The sequence below is a fragment of the Hemibagrus wyckioides genome, linkage group LG12 (assembly GCF_019097595.1).
Source record: "Hemibagrus wyckioides isolate EC202008001 linkage group LG12, SWU_Hwy_1.0, whole genome shotgun sequence".
Classification (NCBI taxonomy): Eukaryota; Metazoa; Chordata; class Actinopteri; order Siluriformes; family Bagridae; genus Hemibagrus; species Hemibagrus wyckioides.
This window is the reverse complement of record NC_080721.1, coordinates 11461153-11481510: the sequence shown is the minus strand read 5'-3', so window position 1 is coordinate 11481510 and position 20358 is coordinate 11461153. Positions and strand designations below refer to the sequence as shown.

At 39.4% G+C, this 20358-nt stretch overlaps 2 protein-coding genes across 7 annotated transcripts in view; both read right to left on the bottom strand.

Moving 5' to 3' along the window:
• Window positions 1-2102: 2102 nt before the first annotated feature.
• si:dkey-81h8.1 (uncharacterized protein LOC100034657 homolog) lies at window positions 2103-13223 on the bottom strand. 3 transcript variants are annotated; one of them, XM_058404684.1, is made up of 9 exons: window positions 12931-13223; window positions 10961-11111; window positions 10736-10852; window positions 9602-9658; window positions 8996-9133; window positions 7328-7378; window positions 6792-6905; window positions 3976-4053; window positions 2103-3271 (listed from the first exon to the last, which is right to left on the bottom strand). In XM_058404684.1, the coding sequence occupies exons 2-9, from the start codon at window positions 11054-11056 to the stop codon at window positions 3134-3136; spliced, it is 789 nt and encodes a 262-aa protein (XP_058260667.1). In that variant the 5' UTR covers window positions 11057-11111; window positions 12931-13223; the 3' UTR covers window positions 2103-3133. The 3 variants fall into 3 exon arrangements, with proteins under 3 accessions (XP_058260667.1, XP_058260668.1, XP_058260669.1); XM_058404685.1 differs by having other exon boundaries at window positions 2103-3268; XM_058404686.1 differs by lacking the exon at window positions 7328-7378 and having other exon boundaries at window positions 12931-13222.
• A 532-nt stretch (window positions 13224-13755) lies between these two features.
• The window catches only part of sema4ab (sema domain, immunoglobulin domain (Ig), transmembrane domain (TM) and short cytoplasmic domain, (semaphorin) 4Ab), a 44279-nt gene continuing 37676 nt past the window's right edge, over window positions 13756-20358 (bottom strand). For all 4 annotated transcript variants that reach the window (XM_058404680.1, XM_058404682.1, XM_058404681.1 and 1 more), the window contains 2 exons: window positions 19035-19129; window positions 13756-17169 (listed from right to left, as the gene is read on the bottom strand). In XM_058404680.1, coding sequence (XP_058260663.1) covers window positions 16421-17169; window positions 19035-19129 — 844 coding nt within the window. In that variant the 3' untranslated portion in view covers window positions 13756-16420. The remainder of the gene's footprint in view (window positions 17170-19034; window positions 19130-20358) is intronic.

Here is a 20358-nt window from a genome sequence, read left to right as displayed (position 1 = left end):
AAGAGCTTGTGAATCCTGATTTATTGTCTTAAGGAACTATATTAATTATATTTTTCAGTTATATATGACACCGCAAGTGCCAATGAAATCAAAATGAAGCACACTGTACCTCAAAATCTGACAAAATGCCAATCGAGCGTTTTTAGATTCTCATTAATCAGGGCATCGAGGATGTGTTGAAAGTATTTAAAGTGCAGCCTGTGCCTGGGGCTATGTTTAGCCGTGTGTGTGTGCGTCACAGCGTAATCACTCCCTGTTTATTCCTCCATTATTAATCGTTTACATTTCCGCCATATCTGCTAGAAGGAATCACTTTAGGACACACACGGACACACCCACACGCGTTATCGCTTAAATAAGCCATTACACAACTTAATACAGCTGTGTGAGAATGTTCGGTACAATGGAATCTCATTTTTATTTGGTTTAATTATATATATTTTTTATATATAGTGTGTAGTATGTTACAGTCTAGGGGCAGCATGGTGGCTTGGTGGTTAGCACTGTTTCCTCACAGCAAGAAGGTCCCGGGTTCGAACAGGCAGGGGCCTTTCTGTGTGGAGTTTGCATGTTCTACTCCGGTTTCCTCCCACAGTCTAAAATCATGTACATTAGGTTGATTGGTAATTCTAAACTGCCCATAGGAGTGAGTTTGTGTGAGTGTGGTCGTCTGTCTATATGTGTGGCCCTGTGATGGACTGTCCAGGGAGTACCCCTGCCTTTTGCCCAATGTGTGCTGGGATAGGCTCCAGCAGACCCCCGTGACCCTAATTAGGAATAAAGTTGGAGAATTTACTGAGACAGGTTTCTCTCACTCTCACTTCATCTCTACATAAAGAGAGCGATGCGGCGGAGCTTTACTCACCTGCACCCTCTGCTGAACTAGATCAGTGTCCACAGCTTCAACTTTCATACTAACTCTACTGCACTGTAGAGCTGAAACAGAGCATTCTGGGACTTCTGTGATTCCTCCATCTGATCATTGTCACTTATGCCGGCGGCGGTGTATATACAAGTCTGAGTAATTTCTCTCTCTCTTTAGATACACAGACAGACAGATAGGAAAACAAAAAAAGACAGACAGACAGGAAGACATTCAGACAGAGAGATAGACAGGAAGGAAGACAAAGACAGGCAGACATACAGACAGGAAGACAAGGACAGGCAGACAGGAAAACAAAGACATACAGACAGACAGAAAGACAAAGACAAACAGACAGACAGGAAGACTGACAGAAAGACAAATACAGACACAGAAAAGAGGACAAAAAAGACAGACAGGCAGGAAGACAAAGACAGACAAAAAGACTAAGACAGACATACAGGAAGACAAAGACAGAGAGACAGATAGGAGGACAAAAAAGACAGACAGGAAGACAAAGACAGACAGACAGACAGGAAGAAAAGAGAGACAGACAGACACGGAAAAATGCAGATAGACGGCAAAAATGCATAGATAGATAGATAGATAGATAGATAGATAGATAGATAGATAGACAGACAGACAGACAGACAGACAGACAGACAGACAGGGAAAAAATGCAGATAGACAGACAAATAGGGAGACAGACAGACAGATAGGGAGACAGACAGACAGATAACAATACAAAGACAGACAATAGACGGACGGACGGACGGATGGACAGATAGATAGATAGATAGATAGATAGATAGATAGATAGATAGATAGATAGATAGATAGATCATTAATAAGAGAGTCTGATGGTTCTGTATTCACTGAGATTCTGCACTCCCCTCTGCTGCCATCTTGTGGAAAGAAAAAGAAACGCCGCTCATTTTGACCGCAGTGTTTCTCATCTTCTGGCTCCGGTTTCTGGCTCAGTCCTCACAGCACACATAAACACATCACTACACTCTGCTTAGTGTGTTTATTCTATCTGGACATGTTTATCCTGTGCTAAGAGGAGAGTTCGATCACGGCTTATATCAGAAAAAACACACACACCTCTCTTTGATTTCTGCTTCTTAATCCTGGAGATCTAACATCTATAACCAGAACTGACAAACCTTACCAGTTTCAGATATCCTTTTCAAAATATTCCAGCATACATTAATAAGCAAATAAATAAACAAGCCAGGCGTACGTTTTCATCAAGCTCGTGTTTAGTGAAGGATGACAGTTACATCATGACTAAAAGCAGATCTGTCTCAGATGATCAAGTCTTTGTTCCTGGAGATCCCTGATACCCTCACACAGGGTCTGAAGTGGTAGTGTGACACGGTTTTATGCTTTACACCGACTAATCACAGCTAATCATGTTCATCCACTCTATAGTGCAAGCGACAAAAATAAACAAGTAGTATTTCATATAGTATGTACTGGAATCTACTGACTTTAGTGGTCAGATTTTTCGTAACTCATTATGAAATGTCACGTGGGTGGAGAATAAAGCACATGGAGATGGTGCGCTGTCACAGGAAAAAAATCACCAGCAAAAAGAAGTCACCTTGAATTATGATATCTTCCTATAACAGCAGGCAGGAAATGTTTTACTCCTCTTACGCCTCACCTCTTACATTATTACTTTAAAAAAAAAAAAGGTACGTTTTCAGTTACGTGGAATGTTCATGAAACAAGAGCCGTGTCGAATTCCTGTAACCAGCTACGAACAGGACAGAAAATACAGCTCGTCGAGTTAAATAGTAAAGCGTAAAGCTACCGCTTTACACACGGAGACTCCTTTCCGTGAATAGCTGTCGCTATAGAAACAATAACGTATCGGAGGAATCGGTATCTTTCTGACCAATCAGCTTTGAGGATTCGACAGCAATGTGGTATAAACTTAGTTTATCAGGTTTGAAAACTTTGTTTTGGGGGAAAAAATGGCTCTAATATCATTATTCACAATCAGTTTAAAAGTAAAGAAAACAGATAAATAAATAAGGAGCTACGAGGCTAATGTAAATTGTATACATTTCATTTCTGGCCTCAGGTCTTCACTCTCCGCTCTGATTGGTGGAAAAAGCACACAGGAGTTTTAGTTATTCAAATATGTTCTGAGAGCAGAAGCTAACTAGCTGTTGAACTAAACCGATCTGCTCGGAGAAAGCGCCCTGAACGACTAAAGCTCCTGTTTGCGGTGGAGATGTGGTCACATGACCCCGACTAGCCTCAGACATCCGCTAAAGAGTCAATGGGCTCCACCTGTGGTTCGGTAGGAGGTGTAGAAGCATCATCTACCGACTGAGGATAAGGTTCATGAGCAGCCTCAGGTACCAACACCACCTCCTCCACCACCTCCTCCACCTGCTTAAAAAAATGATAAGCGTTAAAGTAAATATGTGACAAGACAAAGTCTTAACATCATGCTAACATTATCTAAAATGAATCCTAATGGCTGATCTTCTCAAAATCCTAGCCTGCTAATTGTACCCATATGTCTGATAACTGTCGTGCTAATATGCTATGCTTTGGTCCTAGCATAGTCCTAATATGCACAGTCTAGTCATTATTTTGCCCTCTTGGTTGTAATGTAATAAACACACCAATATTCATGCTAACATTAACCTTAAAGTACTACAATGAATCCTGATATGCTAATCCTAATCCTAGCTGGCTAAAGAAGTCTGATAATGCTAATCTTTGTCATAATGTACTACTCATAGGGCAAACTCAAGTAAATATTAGCTTTATGGAATAAAAATGAGCTAATATTACCCTGAAAATGCTAATCTTCATCAAATTATTCTAATCACAGACCTAATATGCTAATCTGCTAGTGCCATTGAAAGATACTTTATTTAATATCAGTGTTACGGAGGGAGAAAGATCTTCTATATTGATGAATAAATCGTTTAAAAAGCAAACCCCGGTCAGAACATGTCTACTAGAGGGATCGAACAACGTCAAGTTCAGCGTAATGTCATGGCTTCAATCTTGTGTCTTTAGAGATGATAATCTTTTTCATATTTCTAATATTTCTTGCTTTGCATCGATCCGTTGGGTTTCTGTACCTGAGGAGGGGCAGTCTCTGGCTGAGGAGGAGCAGGGCGAGCTGGAGGACGTTCGATGCGCTGGACCACACCGGGCAGCTGGACAGCGAGAGAACATAGTAGTCATTATTACTATTTTACTATATTAACCACAAGGATCAATATTATTATCATTACCTCTAATACAATTGATAGTATTAATAGTATTTACCCTAGCAGTATTTATAGTATTAGTAGCAGTAGTAATAGCAGCAGTAATGAGAGTGATCACAGTAGTAAAATAGAGTAACCGTATTCATGGTAGTATTAATAGTATTCATAGTACTAGTAGTATTAGTTTTAGTAGTATTTATAGTAGCTGTAGCAGTGATAGTGTTAATTGTAGCAGTATTTATAATATTAGTTCTAATAATAGCAGCAGTATTTTATAGGAGTATTGATAGTAGTAGTAGTAATAATAGTGGTATTTATAGTAACAGTATTTATAGCAATAGTAGTATTAGTAGCAGTAGTAATAGTAGTATTGACAGTAATAGTGATAGTATTAGTAATAGTTGCAGTACTGACAGTAATAATAGTAGTAGCCATATTTGTAGTAGTACTGATTGTAGCAGTAGTAACAGAAGTATTAATAGTAGCAGTATTTATATCAGTAGTAGTAGTATTAGTAGTAGCCGTATTTGTAGAAGTATTGACAGTATGTGTAGGGGTAGTAGTGTTAATTGTCACAGTATTTAGAGTAGTAATAATAATAGTAGCAGTATTTGTAGAAGTATTGATACTAGCAGTATTTGTAGTAGTACTGATAGTAGCAGTAGTAATAGTAATAATAGTAGTAGCAGTATTTGTAGTAGTATTGATAGTAGCAGTATTTGTAGTAGTAATAATAGTAGTAGCAGTATTTGTAGTAGTATTGATAGTAGTAGCAGTATTTGTAGAAGTATTGATAGTAGCAGTAGTAATAGTAGTAATAATAATAGTAGCAGTATTTGTAGTAGTATTGATAGTAGCAGTAGTAATAGTAGTAATAATAATAGTAGCAGTATTTGTAGAAGTATTGATAGTAGCAGTAGTAATAGTAGTAATAATAGTAGTAGCAGTATTTGTAGTAGTATTGATAGTAGCAGTATTTGTAGTAGTACTGATAGTAGCAGTATTTGTAGAAGTATTGATAGTAGCAGTAGTAATAGTAATAATAGTAGTAGCAGTATTTGTAGTAGTATTGATAGTAGCAGTATTTGTAGTAGTATTGATAGTAGTAGCAGTATTTGTAGTAGTATTGATAGTAGTAGCAGTATTTGTAGTAGTATTGATAGTAGCAGTATTTGTAGTAGTATTGATAGTAGCAGTAGTAATAGTAGTAATAATAATAGTAGCAGTATTTGTAGTAGTATTGATAGTAGCAGTATTTGTAGTAGTATTGATAGTAGCAGTAGTAATAGTAGTAATAATAATAGTAGCAGTATTTGTAGTAGTATTGATAGTAGCAGTATTTGTAGTAGTATTGATAGTAGCAGTAGTAATAGTAGTAATAATAATAGTAGCAGTATTTGTAGAAGTATTGATAGTAGCAGTAGTAATAGTAATAATAGTAGTAGCAGTATTTGTAGTAGTATTGATAGTAGCAGTATTTGTAGTAGTATTGATAGTAGCAGTATTTGTAGTAGTATTGATAGTAGTAGTATTTGTAGTAGTATTGACAGTAGCAGTAGTAATAGTAGTAATAATAATAGTAGTCGTATTTGTAGTAGTATTGACAGTATTTGTAGAAGAGGTAGGTAGTATTAATGAAAGCAGCATTGACAGTAATAATATTAGTAGCAGTATTTATAGTAATTTAGTAGTATTAACAGTATCTGTAGTAGTATTGCTAGTAGCAGTATTGACAGTAATGATAGTAGTAGCAGTACTAGCCACAGTATTTGTTGAAGTAATGATAACATTTGTTATAGTATTGATAGCAGTAGTAACAGTAATAATAGTAGTAGCAGTATTTATTTTAATAGTAGTACTGACAATATATGTTGTAGTATTGATAGTACCAGTAGTAGTGGTAGCAGTAATAGTTGCAGTATTGATAGTGACAGTAGTATTATTAGTAACTGTATTTATAGTAATAGTAGTATTGACCATATTTGTAGAAGTATTGACAGTAGCAGTAATGACTGTATTTGTAGTAATATTGATAGTAGCTGTAGTAACAGTTATATTATTAGTAGCAGTATTCATAGTAACAGTAGTATTACCAGTACTAGTCGCAGTATTTGTAGTAGTATTGACAGTAGTCGTATTGACAGTAATAACAGTAGTAGCCGTACTTGTAGCAGTATTGATTAATGCAGTAGTATTATTAGTAGCAGCATTTATAGTAATAGCAATATTGAGAGTATTTGTAGTAGTATTGGTAGTAGCAGTAGTAACAATAGTATTATTATTAGCAGTACTTATAGTAATAGTAGTATTTACGGTATTTGTAGTAGTATTGATAGTAGCTGTAGTAACAGTAGTATTATTAGTAGCAGTATTTATAGTAACAGTAGTAGTAGCAGTAATAGTCACAGTATTTGTAGTAGTATTGACGGTAGCTGTATTGACAATAATAATAGGAGTAGCCGTACTTGTTGTAGTATTGATCGTGGTAGAGGTATTATTAGTAGCAGTATTTATAGTAATAGCAGTATTGACAGCATTTGTAGAGGTATTGATAGTAGCGTTAGTAAAAGTAGTATTATTAGTAGCGGTAACAGCAGTTATATTAGCAGTAACAGTAGACTATGGACACTGTTACTAAGGACAATTTGTTGTCGTCATGTGTTTCATGAACAAACCACACTAACATGCAGGCCTCCTTTAGCCAGAACACTGAGTCCAAACAGAATGGTGACGATGCAGACGATCAGCTCCACCACCAGGAACAGCACCAGCGTAGCCAACAAGCCGTCAATCAAGAGCTAAACTCCGCCCACATTCAGAGACAACAGAGCAAGGGTCAGGTGTGAGAACTCGATCAGAACTTCGCAAACAAATATACATTATTTATAATAAACGATGTCCTAATCAGAAGTTTTCAGCCCTGGATTTCTTTCAGCGTTGTTAGCAGTATAATGCAATTAAAATATCATTCAAAACACTGTCCAAAGTGCAAAATGAACAGCAAATGATAAATTCCAATTAAGAGACTGGTGAAGGAAATCAAAGACGGTACACTGAGGTGCAAAAAGCTGCACTGGAAGCACTGAAGCAATAAACTCAACAATAGAAATACACAAAAACAAGTGAATTGTGTGAACTGAAGTGGACAGTCGCTTAACTGTTTTACTGAAGCAACTCCATGCATTACACAACCTCAAGCACAAGAGCGAGTGTTACTTACTTTACAGGTTCTTTCGACTGTATAATTGCATTTCTTGAAACAATTTTGTTGCTTTGGGAAAGCAGACACAAGAGACAAAGCTGATTTCAATTTAGCAAAAGACCAAAAACATTTCAACTTCAAACTCTAAACTCGTGCTGTGTCCAGAAGCTGAGGAACTGTTACAGTTTTTTATTTACATATAAATATATATATATATATATATATATATTGCTTGTCAAACTGCTCTCTCCAAAAATCTGTACCAAGTGCAAATGTTCTATATTTTTGGGCCTAAATGTAATACAGACATCATTATTAAACAAACAAATCAACAACCGATCGAATTCGGATCTAATCCGCATTCACACCTGAGCATTAGATAAAGATCCGATGCACGTGAGGAATTGACGTAAATCCGAGGCACAGCAACTTCGACTTTGCGATGAAAGCTTGTGCTGAAAGCTTGTTCACTCGCTTTATCAAGAGAAAAATCTTGCAGTGAATCATGCACGTGTCAAATGGAGGTCTGGTTTTAAAGCCCTGTCTACATTGACGGCCTACACGCATCGCTTACAGACGAGAACGTATAGCACTGTGAAGGGAAGTGAGAATGAACTTAAAACAAAGGAAAAAACATTAAAAAACACGGATGTGTGACCAAATGACAAGTGACCAAATGACGACACATGACAGTGTATTTCATTTAACACACCATGACTCGCTTTGTGCACAGGGGCGTTGTCATTTCTTAGTTCTTAGAGAAATAGACAAAGACATAATTATGTGCTTCAAAATTTGTGGCAAGAAACAGATCAGGGGGTGCACAAACTTTTGGCTGTGTAGTATATTCCAGTAATAAATACCTTAACCTCACGTCCCCTGTGTATCACAAGTCAGATCCAAAAAGCACTTCAGCTCTACAAAGCATCAACGAATCATTTAACAGAATGAATCAAATGAGTCAAATAACTAAAATGACTCATTTGAGTCGCTTCTTCTGCGTTTCAACTGTCATGTCTTGGGACATACTCCATATACACAATACATCCCTCAGGTATCTTATCTTATATATCTCAGGTATCTTAAAAAGTTTAGGCATTTTTATGCTACCATAATACACAGTTTATTATTTAGCTCTAGCTTCCTGATTCAAGAGTCGACTCATTTGACTCCAGCTATGAACACACACACTGTTTCACTCTACCGCCAATTTACTGTCTAATGACTAAACAGGCAGGGTTTCTGACCTCACTGCTGTCTCACAGAGCTTTACCAGAGTGTGTGTGTATGGATTAGAGAGTGTGTGTCATATGAAATGACTCTATGAATCAATGTGTCAACTCGGTGCATGTCTGATTACCGAATTCGTTTTGCACTTTGGTACAGTCCTTTGAAATATCATCCGTGTCACTTTTTTTTTTTTTTTTTTACTGAAAAACTGTAACAGAAACACACTTTTACTCAGGGACGCTCATGAAGCCGATATGCAAGTATTGTCCTAAGCACTTTTGGGATTATTAGTAATGCAGATGATGATTAGGTTGCTATGGCGATATTCCTGTTAGACAGAAAGCAGGGGTTTTATCTTTTAGTTGCTCATGCAGATAGACACGCATCCCAGGCTTGTTAGTGAGCGACTAGAAATCGTGCTCACGTGTTAGCGTGTGTGTGTGTGTGTGTGTGTACCACAGCGTAGATCTCCAGTCTCCTGCAGTGCTCACAGTGATACGAGTCCTGTCTGTAGGGAAGGTGGCGAGACAGGAGACCCAGCGTGGCCGTGGTGAACGCAGCACTTACGAGGTGAATGGCCAGAGTCGCTTTTACCTACACACACACAGACACACACACACCACAGGGAGGGAGAGAGAGAGAGAGAGAGAGAGAGAGAGAAAGAGAAAGAGAAAGAGAGAGAGATGGAGAGAGAGAAATAAACATAAACAGATACCACTTTCTTTCTTTCTCTTTCTCTCTCTCTCTGTGAATATTTAATCTATCCACTTGCTTCACGCTTGAGCAAGGACCACACTGAGACTGCTGTACCATTTTATCTATCTGCCTTCATTTTGTGCTCTCTACCTCCCTTCCTCCCTCCCTCCCTTCCTGACTTCTTTCCTTCCTTCTTTCCATCCTTCCTTTCCTCCTTCCTTCATTCCTTCTTTCCTTCCTTCCTCCCTCCCTCCCTTCCTTCCTTCCTCCCTCCCTCTCTCCCTCTCTCCCTCCCTCCCTCCCTTTCTCCCTCCCTTTCTCCCTCCCTCCCTTCCTTCCTATTTTTCAGTTTTCACTCAGACTCACCCAGAATAGAGAAGGAAATCTCCCAGCATGGATCAGGACTGAACCGGAGGCGAGAATCTACAGAAACACAGATTGAAAGTTTGGTTTCTTACAGAGACAAGAACTCAGATATCAGTAAAGTTAGTAATCTAATACAGCAAATATGTTTCCTTCTGTTTATTAAACCATTCACTGGGCCTGAGTTTACCCACACCTTCCATTTATAGATCAATCTATATTTCTTCTTCAACAGTCTACTTATTAACAATTACTGGTGTGTTATCATTGGAAAATGAACAATGTTGGGGTGAGAACAACTTTGTGCTCTAAACTGTTATTTCTGGTGACTGGAGACTGATCACAACTTTGATCCATTCAGTATCAACCTTAGAGACTTTTTTTTGACCGATTCCCACCCACCAGCTCCCCTCTATCATATATCATCTACGTTTCCGTTTCCGTGTGACGTCTGTACACACAATCAGAGCTCAACAACTCAGTCAAAGTCTCTATTCCTCAAATAAAGTGATAAATTCTGGTCCTGTTTTGGTGTTTAACCTGCATTTCAAATCATACATTTATTTTAAATGGATCTGATTTTAAGATAAAATTCTTCAGCTCTTATGGGTCAAAAAACAAAGCGTCAACGAATCATTTAGCAGAATGAATCAAATCACTAAAATGACTCATCTGAGTCGCTTCTTTTTTTCTGGTTTCTTCTGTCATGTCTTGGGATATACTCCATAGACACAATAAATCCCTGTTTATCAGGTTTCTTAAAGACCTTAGGTATTTTTATGCTACCATTTTATTTATGCTTATTTAGCTCTAGCTTCCTGCTGATTCGAGAGTCGACTCATTTGACTCCTGCTATGAACACACACTGTTTCATTCTACTGCCAACTTACTGTCTAATGACTAAACAGACAAGGTTTCTGACCTCACTGCTGTCTCACAGAGCTTTACCAGAGTGTGTGTATGGAGTAAAGAGTGTGTGTCATATAAATTGACTCTTTGAATCAATGCGTCAACTTGCTGCATTTCTTTTTGCCATAGATGGATCTGATTTTAAGATTCTTTCTATTTTCAGGCAGGTCAAAGTATCACATCATCCAGCCTTTATGCCTGTTAAAGATGATCAGCGCCTGGATTCACCTGTATGACGATCACCACCACTACGATGAGGTCAGGGGTGAAGTGGACTTCGTAGTAGATCTGAAGCACGGACACACTCAGGCACAGACACAAAACAGCGATGACGATCTGGATGGACTGTAAATGCAGAAAAGAACATTGATACCACACGAGACCCCGGCCCGTGCTTCACGGATAAGTTTGGGTCAGAATACATGACACCCTGAGTGGAGACTTCTCGCTCACCCCTAAAGCTTTGGGTTCCACCTTCTGGAAAGTTTTCACCTGTCTGGGCGTCAGGCTGACCGCAGGCTGAGCCGGGGCTTGACTCTCAATCCCCATGCTGTTATTATCTTCTGATTATAAGAGAAAAAATATCTCGTGGCACGAACAGGGGCTGAAAAAGGAAAGAAAGGAGAAAAAAAGTTGAGAGGGAGAGAGATGGAAGGAGGAGAGGGTGGATACAGAGGAGGATATATATATAGAGGAGAGGAGGATATTTATATATATATATATATAAATATATATATATATATATATATATATATATATATATATATATATATATATATATATATATATATATATATAAATGTTTGTTTATTGGAATTTTTGATTATATTTATTCACGAGACCACAAAACTTTGACTTGATTTATGTCTATTTTAGGCCACATATAAACTCAAGGACACACAATCTTAGGACACAGTCCACTCTCATTTTTACATATAAACTTAAAGACACGCCCATTTAGAACACCTATTTTCATTTTCACATATAAAGTTTTTAATTTTACATATAAACTCAAGGACACGCCAATTTATGACACACCCAGTCTCATTTTTACATATGAACTCAAAGACACGCCCACTTAGGGCATACCCAGTCTCATTTTGGCATATGAACTCAAAGACATGCCCAGTCACAAACAAACTCAAAGACATGCCCATTTTCATTTTTACATATAAACTCAAGGACACGTCCACTTAGGGCACGCCCAGTCTCATTTTTACATATGAATTCAAAGACACGCCCACTTAGGACACGCCCGGGCTTATTTTCATATATAAACTCAAGACCACGCCCACTTATGACACGCCCAGTCTAATTTTTACATACAGACTCAAGGACACGCCCACTTAGGAAACACCCAGTCTCATTTTTACATATAAACTCAAGGACACGCCCACTTAGGAAACACCCAGTCTCATTTTTACATATAAACTCAAGGACACACCAACTTAGGACACGCCCACTATAAGCTCAAGGGCAAAAGAAGTGGATTTATCTTAAAAAATATTTAAAAAATAAAAAGATTTATACTTTCGAAGCCAAATGGTAATTATACTATCATACAATATTTCATATTTAAGGATCATGGTGCAAATTATTTATTGCTTTGTTTACACTCAACAAAACGGAATATTTTGGATGGATAATACAGACGTTATAACGCGTCATGGCATGATCGGGACGTCCTGAGCTCGCCCTGAGCAGTGCGTGTCTCACATCTCTCACATTATCTCTGAGGGAGTTTAGTTAAAGCCGCATGATGTTTCTGATCTGATGCGTGCTGTGATGGCGTCCTGTTCAGTCCCGCAGTGAGGATGATGATGATGAGGATCAGGAGGATGAGGATGAGGAGGAGGCTGGGAGAGACACTGCGGCACTCGGATTAACTCCATGACTCAGGGATTTTTTTTAACAGAAGAACTGGGAGCGGTGCAGTGTTTATGATGAGCATTAATACTGCAGCTGGGCTGCGCGCGCTACACAGTTGCGTCTTCGGTGCAGAAATGGAAAACCCGACAATGCGGAGAAAAAGATTATAAACTTAAATATACTTAAATCAGTGCGTGCACAAATAAATAAATAAATAAATAAATAAATAAAAATCTACACCATTATCACTAGACATGAAAATATTCGAGTTCTCACCCGCTTTAAATGCAAACGCAACCGCATCACTGTCTAAATGCCTTCACATTAAAAAATAATAAACATTATTTTAATCATAACAATGCAAGTTCATGTCCCGGCACGTGCCACTGCTCGTGCTCGTATGTGCGCGCGCCCCGAGCCTTAGAATAATTATTTTTTCACATTCTAACACAAGTCTGTTATCAAGCACCGTCCTTAAAATGTGTATAATGACACATAAACGCAGGAAAACCGAGTTTTCTAGGATGACGTGATGACTAAATTTAGCAGCCTACCTGCAGAAAGCTGGAGCAGGATGATGGAGGAGAGAGAGAGAGAGAGAGAGAGATTGCGGGAAGGTGTGAGAGAGAGAAAAAAAACCCGTATTCAGGATCTCAGGTCTCTGCACAACAGCAGCTCTGGTGTCCAGCTGTCAGCTCACACACATGTCCAAACACACAGGGATAAATAATAATAATAATAATAACAACAATACTTCATTAAAAAGAGAAGAGTGAAGAGTTCACAGTGTGAAGATCACTGCTCCGGTGATTCAGCTGGATAAAGCGCCACCTAGTGGCTATAAAAAGCCCAGGCAGTCTTTATTAAAGAGTTAAAGATGCTCAAGCTTCGAGTCTAGCAACATTTATACACGTCACTGATGTCAGAATGAATAAAATCATTGTACATATCCTTCATGTTGTATGCAGTCTTCGTGTAGGAGGCGTGGCCTTTGTGACTGTCATTAATCTGTCACATCCATCCATCGTCTATACCCGCTTTATTCCTAATCAGGGTCACGGGGATCTGCTGGAGCCTATCCCAGCACACATCGGGTGAAAGGCAGGGGTACACCCTGGACAGGTCACAGGTCCATCACAGGGCCACACAACCACACTCACACACACTCACTCCTATGGGCAGTTTAGAATTACCAATCAACCTCATGTACATGTTTTTGGACTGTGGGAGAAAATCGGAGTACCCGGAGTAAACCTGGGGAGAACATGCAAACTCCACCCAGAAAGGCCCCTGCCTGTTCGAACCTGGGATATGAACCCAGAAACTTCTCAGCAAGACACACTGATCACTTTTTCTTTAAAGGAGTAGTTACACACCTGTACTTTTTAAAGCCTTTATTTAAAATATATTTTTACAAGACAGACATTTGTATAAAAATATATATATATTCTTTTCAACAGTGGCGAGTTGATTTCCCCTCCCCTGACCCTAGCTGCGAAAAAAAAACGAAACAAAAAGGGTCCAACAATACGTACCGAGCTCTGTGTGTGTGTGTGTTGGTTAAAATGCCTCCATTTATAGAAAGTTTGGCAAATCACAGTCCATGTGTTAGGATCCGGTCAGTACTGTAGTTTAAACACGGACTAACAGAACAAAGCATGTGCTGAAAATTTATCACGGTACTAATCCCGCTGTCACATGGAACTTCCATATTCCACAGAGAGATGGCAGTGCTGGTGCTCCGGAGATGAAGTCTGTTGCGTTCAGAACTGCAGTTCAGACAAGGCATCATCATCATCATCATCATGTTTAAACACAAGTCTGTTGCTGTGATCGCTCTATAAGATCAGCTCAAGGTAAACACACTGTACCATCCTGTACCAGTAGAATAATGTGATACCATCAGGAACCAGGTTAAAGCTCTGGCTCTTATCGTTATGTTTAACTAGAACATGAACAGCTGCAAAAACATTCAGTACCTTTATTTTTAAAAAAACACTCATTTTCCTCACGTACCAAAATGATTCCAGCCCTGAATCTCTTACTTTATAAATTCCCTTACAGCTCAAGTATTTAATTTATTTATTTTTCTTTTAAAAAAAAACAAAAACAAAAAGGTGCAGGTTAATCTCACCGTTAAACCATTAAATCTCACTTGCCACAAGCTTCCCGACGTTCAGACGTTGAGTTGCACCGCATGACGAGCGGTGTCGAATATTTACCTCGAGGTTAGCTCCCGAAGTGCTAACAGCAGCATGATATTTAATTAGCTTCTTAAATCAGACCAGAAAGAACAAAAAAAAAAAAAAAAAAAAAAAAAGCAAATTTGCTGCTGGTGTCCCAATATTAATGACACACTGCTGTATAAAGACAGAATGAGAAAGAATACTGCAAGAAATCATAATCCAGCACAGGAACCTGCAGTCACTTTACATCAAAAATAAAGCACTTTGTCTAGAAGTTACAGGTTTATTAACAGCTTAGTAAAAAATAAAATTAAAATAAAAAAAAAAAAATACTGCAGTAGATAAAGATCAGATGTTTTTTCCGTGAATCCTAGAAGCGACGCCGAACCTTCGTCAGTCTGATTCGAGATGTTTTTTACGAGTTAAAGTGGCTTCGTACCTGGAGATATATTCACAATGTCTAAAAAATAAAACCAAAAGCGCTATGTGCCACGTTTTACAGAGTAGAGAAATGTTCACAGGAAGAAGTGCGGCTCCGTTACGTGTCACGGCGTCGTGTTCTCGGATCGAGATCGACTTGGGTTGTGCCGCATGAGCGTCCTTTTCACAGAGTTACTCGAGCGCGGCGTAACAAAGTGCAGGTCGGTTACGTATGTTCAGCGTTAATCAGGAGCATAGATCGAGCTGATGTCAAGAAACGATTCTCCTGAAACGTGCTACGAAACGGTCTTTAAAAACATTTCGGAAAGAGTTCAGATCATTTGGGGGAAATTACTGGAAGCTCTGAGCAAGTCAGCGTTTAAACTCGAAACTTGTTGATCTTTCGGCTGCTCCCTAAGGGTTCCCTATCCCTAGGGGTTGCCACAGCGGACCAGCCAGATGCCCCCCCCCATTTTTATCCGGGCTTGGGACCGGCACTGCATCCAGTGGCTGGGGTTTGGGCATTGGCTGGGAATCGAACCCGGGCTTTCCACATGGTAGATTGAGAAACCTACCACTGAGCCACCAGTGACCTGACTTAAACCCAAACCTAATAATTTACTTAAATAAACATTTTCCATGAATTTTCCGGAATTTTACTCATCCGGTGCGACCGGGATCTTTGAGATGGTTCGTTTCGGTGTTTAGGGTGTCAGAGCTTTTTTGGAAGGAGAAGAAACTTTAAACAAACACCGTTTAAACTTTCCGGCGAAAGCAACCTTTCCAAACATAACATTCCTGAACCGATAAGAAAAAAAAAAAACCCCAGGGTTCCCCACCACAGGAAGTGCAGTAACGACTAAACTCCATGCTGCGATGTGGCTCAAGACTTATTATTTATCCGTTTATACCGTAATCACCTTTACTGCATCTGGAGAAAAAAACAAGATAGTTTCTGTTATAGATCACATTCTAGCAGCTATAAACGCTCGTTCCTTCACCAGCCTCTCTCTTCTCTCTCACATTACTCAGAACGTTCACATGACTCGAGTCTTCAACAATCATCTTACAGAAAGCATCACCAGAGCAACGCTTTCCTTTCGTCAAGACAAAAACAAAAAAACAAACAGTTTGTTAAAGTTTGATCATCTTACAGTTACCATGGCGACGTTAATCTATTAGATCAAAAGCATTACAGACGGCTGCGGCGATCTTTAAGGGTGAACAATTTCCTCTAGCGCGTTTTGTTCGAAACCCCGCCCACATTTTTCACACGACTCCACCTCCAGCCCGTGAGCTGAAAGCATCGTTACGGTTAATAAACAGGACAGAAGATGGTATTAGCTCTGTAACTGGCTCAGAAGCAGGTGACATTAAAAGGCTATACAAATGGTATGACCCCAGGATTCGCTCTCAGTGAAGGCGTCATGTCCGGTGTTCAGATGGGGATGTTGGGGAGGTGGCCGTTAGAGCCGTTGGATACGCCGTTGCTAGGGGTGTTTGGAGATTTCTGCCCATGGTGTTTATCCGGTTGAGGTGAATTTTCCCTCAGCGCCTCTCTCTCCTGCTCCGTGCCTCCCTCTGTGTCTTGGTGTGACGAGGGTAAATGCGGCACCGTCCGGCTGCGATAGCTCTTCCTCAGATTGTACGCCGCCACCATGAGCAACGCGCAAATACATATGACCAGGAGCACCGAGACAGCCACCAGCTCCTTCAGATAGCTGGTGCTGCTCTCCCGCTGAAACATGTTGGTGGAGCCGTCCTCCGGGACGTGGACGGAGCTCGGGATGACGGTGCTCGTCGCCGTGCTCGTGGTCGACTTCTGCGTCATGGGTTTCTCGTCTTTAGGGCCGGGCGTGGTCTCGGGCTTCGTCGGAGGTGACGTTGCTTGTCTTCCGTTCTCAGGGCTGAGGGTGGTGGGAGTGGCCGAGGGCTGGTGGGTGGAGTCTTGCTTCTGTCTGACCTCGTAAACGGCCAGCGTCTGGGTGAAGCCGTTCTCGGTGGCCTGACACTCGTAGGAGCCCAGCGTTGTGGGCGTGGCCAGGAAGCTGAGGATGCCGTCCTCCTGGATGTAGATGTTTGGGGAGAGTTCGCCTCTGTGACGCTCCCAGTGCAGCGACGCCAGCCGAGACGACACAGGGCAGTGGAGACGCACCACCTCCTTCAGAAACACCGGAACCTGTACGCCTGCGGAGGTCAGAGGTCAAAGGGTCAGCACACACGGGTTTACTGGAGCATTCAAATGACTGAGCTGGACTCTGTAGAATTATTGTAGAGTTCCATATTTAGTGCATGAAGTTCATTTATTCACATACATATACAAATGTAGTTAAATACTGGAGTTTTATTGTTCCTCCAGTTGGACAGGTTTTAACACACACACACGCACACAATATATTTATTGTGTAACATTTTTTCTGAGCAGCTCCTGTCAATTTGTGTGTGTATTGTGTTGTGTGTGTTTAGTGTGTGTGTAATATAATGCATATTTGATGTGTAATATAGTGTGTATAGTACAGTGCATATTTAAAGTGTATATTGAGTGTGTAGTGTGTGTATAGTGTGTGTGTAATATAGTGTGTATTTAATGTGAGTTTAGTGTGTGATTACAGTGTACATTAAATGTGTAGTGTGTTCAGTGTGTAGTGTGTGTAGCGTGTGTACAATGCACGTTTAATGCTCTGTGTGTATAATGTGTTTTTAATGTTTAGTGTGTAGTGTGTTATGTTTATAATGTGTGTAGTGTGTGTATAATGTGTGTAGTGTGTGTATAATGTGTTTTTAATGTTTAGTGTGTAGTGTGTGTATAATGTGTGTGTAGTGTGTGTATAATGTGTGTAGTGTGTGTATAGTGTGTGTATAATGTGTGTATAGTGTGTGTATAATGTGTGTAGGGTGTGTATAATGTGTGTATAATGTGTGTATAGTGTGTGTATAATGTGTGTGTAGTGTGTGTATAATGTGTGTAGTGTGTGTATAATGTGTGTAGTGTGTGTGTATAATGTGTGTAGTGTGTGTATAGTGTGTGTATAATGTGTGTGTAGTGTGTGTATAATGTGTGTGTAGTGTGTGTATAATGTGTGTGTAGTGTGTGTATAATGTGTGTGTAGTGTGTGTATAATGTGTGTGTAGTGTGTGTATAATGTGTTTTTAATGTTTAGTGTGTAGTGTGTTATGTTTATAATGTGTGTAGTGTGTGTATAATGTGTGTGTAGTGTGTGTATAATGTGTGTAGTGTGTGTATAGTGTGTGTATAATGTGTGTATAGTGTGTGTATAATGTGTGTGTAGTGTGTGTATAATGTGTGTAGTGTGTGTATAATGTGTGTGTAGTGTGTGTATAATGTGTGTGTAGTGTGTGTATAATGTGTGTGTAGTGTGTGTATAATGTGTGTAGTGTGTGTATAATGTGTGTAGTGTGTGTATAATGTGTGTGTAGTGTGTGTATAATGTGTGTAGTGTGTGTATGTGTGTAGTGTGTGTATAATGTGTGTATAGTGTGTGTATAATGTGTGTGTAGTGTGTGTATAATGTGTGTAGTGTGTGTATAATGTGTGTAGGGTGTGTATAATGTGTGTAGGGTGTGTATAATGTGTGTGTAGTGTGTGTATAATGTGTGTAGTGTGTGTATAATGTGTGTAGTGTGTGTATAATGTGTGTAGGGTGTGTATAATGTGTGTAGGGTGTGTATAATGTGTGTGTAGGGTGTGTATAATGTGTGTGTAGTGTGTGTATAATGTGTGTAGTGTGTGTATAGTGTGTGTATAATGTGTGTGTAGTGTGTGTATAATGTGTGTAGTGTGTGTATAATGTGTGTGTAGTGTGTGTATAATGTGTGTAGTGTGTGTATAATGTGTGTGTAGTGTGTGTATAATGTGTGTAGTGTGTGTATAGTGTGTGTATAATGTGTGTGTAGTGTGTGTATAATGTGTGTGTAGTGTGTGTATAATGTGTGTGTAGGGTGTGTATAATGTGTGTAGGGTGTGTATAATGTGTGTAGTGTGTGTATAATGTGTGTGTAGTGTGTGTATAATGTTTGTATGCTGTACTCACTGGGAGTGCCTGGCAGGAGCGAGCGTCCTCGGGGAAGGAGTGTAGTGAAGGTCTTGCACACATTCAAGGCATTTCCTCCATCTACATCCTGAACCCTGAGCAGATCAACAACAAGAAACCACAACACACACACACACACACACACACAATCAACATCTCCAGAGAACTTTTAAGTTTAAGAGCCTTAACACAGTCAGAAAACTACACAATCACACACAAACATCCAACATGCAGGGACAGGGACAGTGTGTGTGTCTTTGTCTTTGAGTTCAAGTCTGTATCTAAGAGTGTGTGTGTTACTTTGTGTTTGGGCCTGTGTCTATGAGAGAGAGTGTGTGTGTCTATGAGAGAGAGTGTGTGTGTCTATGAGAGAAAGTGTGTGTGTCTATGAGAGAGAGTGTGTGTGTCTATGAGAGAGAGTGTGTGTGTCTATGAGAGAGAGTGTGTGTGTCTATGAGAGAGAGTGTGTGTGTGTTCTTTCTTATCTGTGTACATATGTGGTTGTGTTTTCATTTCTGTTGATCCATATCTCTGTGTGTGTATTCTTATTTGTGTATATGACTGTGTGTGTGTGTGTATTCTTATTTGTGTATATGACTGTGTGTGTGTGTGTATTCTTATTTGTGTATATGACTGTGTGTGTGTGTGTATTCTTATTTGTGTATATGACTGTGTGTGTGTGTGTATTCTTATTTGTGTATATGACTGTGTGTGTGTGTGTGTATTCTTATTTGTGTATATGACTGTGTGTGTGTGTGTATTCTTATTTGTGTATATGACTCTGTGTGTGTGTGTGTGTATTCTTATTTGTGTATATGACTCTGTGTGTGTGTGTGTGTGTGTATTCTTATTTGTGTATATGACTGTGTGTGTGTGTGTGTGTGTGTGTGTATTCTTATTTGTGTATATGACTGTGTGTGTGTGTGTGTATTCTTATTTGTGTATATGACTGTGTGTGTGTGTGTATTCTTATTTGTGTATATGACTGTGTGTGTGTGTATTCTTATTTGTGTATATGACTCTGTGTGTGTGTGTATTCTTATTTGTGTATATGACTGTGTGTGTGTGTGTATTCTTATTTGTGTATATGACTGTGTGTGTGTATTCTTATTTGTGTATATGACTGTGTGTGTGTGTGTGTGTGTGTATTCTTATTTGTGTATATGACTGTGTGTGTGTGTATTCTTATTTGTGTATATGACTGTGTGTGTGTGTGTGTGTATTCTTATTTGTGTATATGACTGTGTGTGTGTGTATTCTTATTTGTGTATATGACTGTGTGTGTGTGTGTGTGTGTATTCTTATTTGTGTATATGACTGTGTG

What these genes read in the sequence shown, in the direction of transcription:
- si:dkey-81h8.1 (XM_058404684.1), bottom strand. Translation starts at nt 11,056, where the DNA reads ATGGGGATTGAGAGTCAAGCCCCGGCTCAGCCTGCGGTCAGCCTGACG. An exon ending in TGGTGGTGATCGTCATACAG is followed by an intron (nt 9,659 to 10,735) that starts GTGAATCCAGGC and finishes GTGTTTCTGTAG; the next exon opens with ATTCTCGCCTCCGGTTCAGT. An exon ending in GACTGGAGATCTACGCTGTG is followed by an intron (nt 7,379 to 8,995) that starts GTACACACACAC and finishes GCTTTCCCAAAG; the next exon opens with CAACAAAATTGTTTCAAGAA.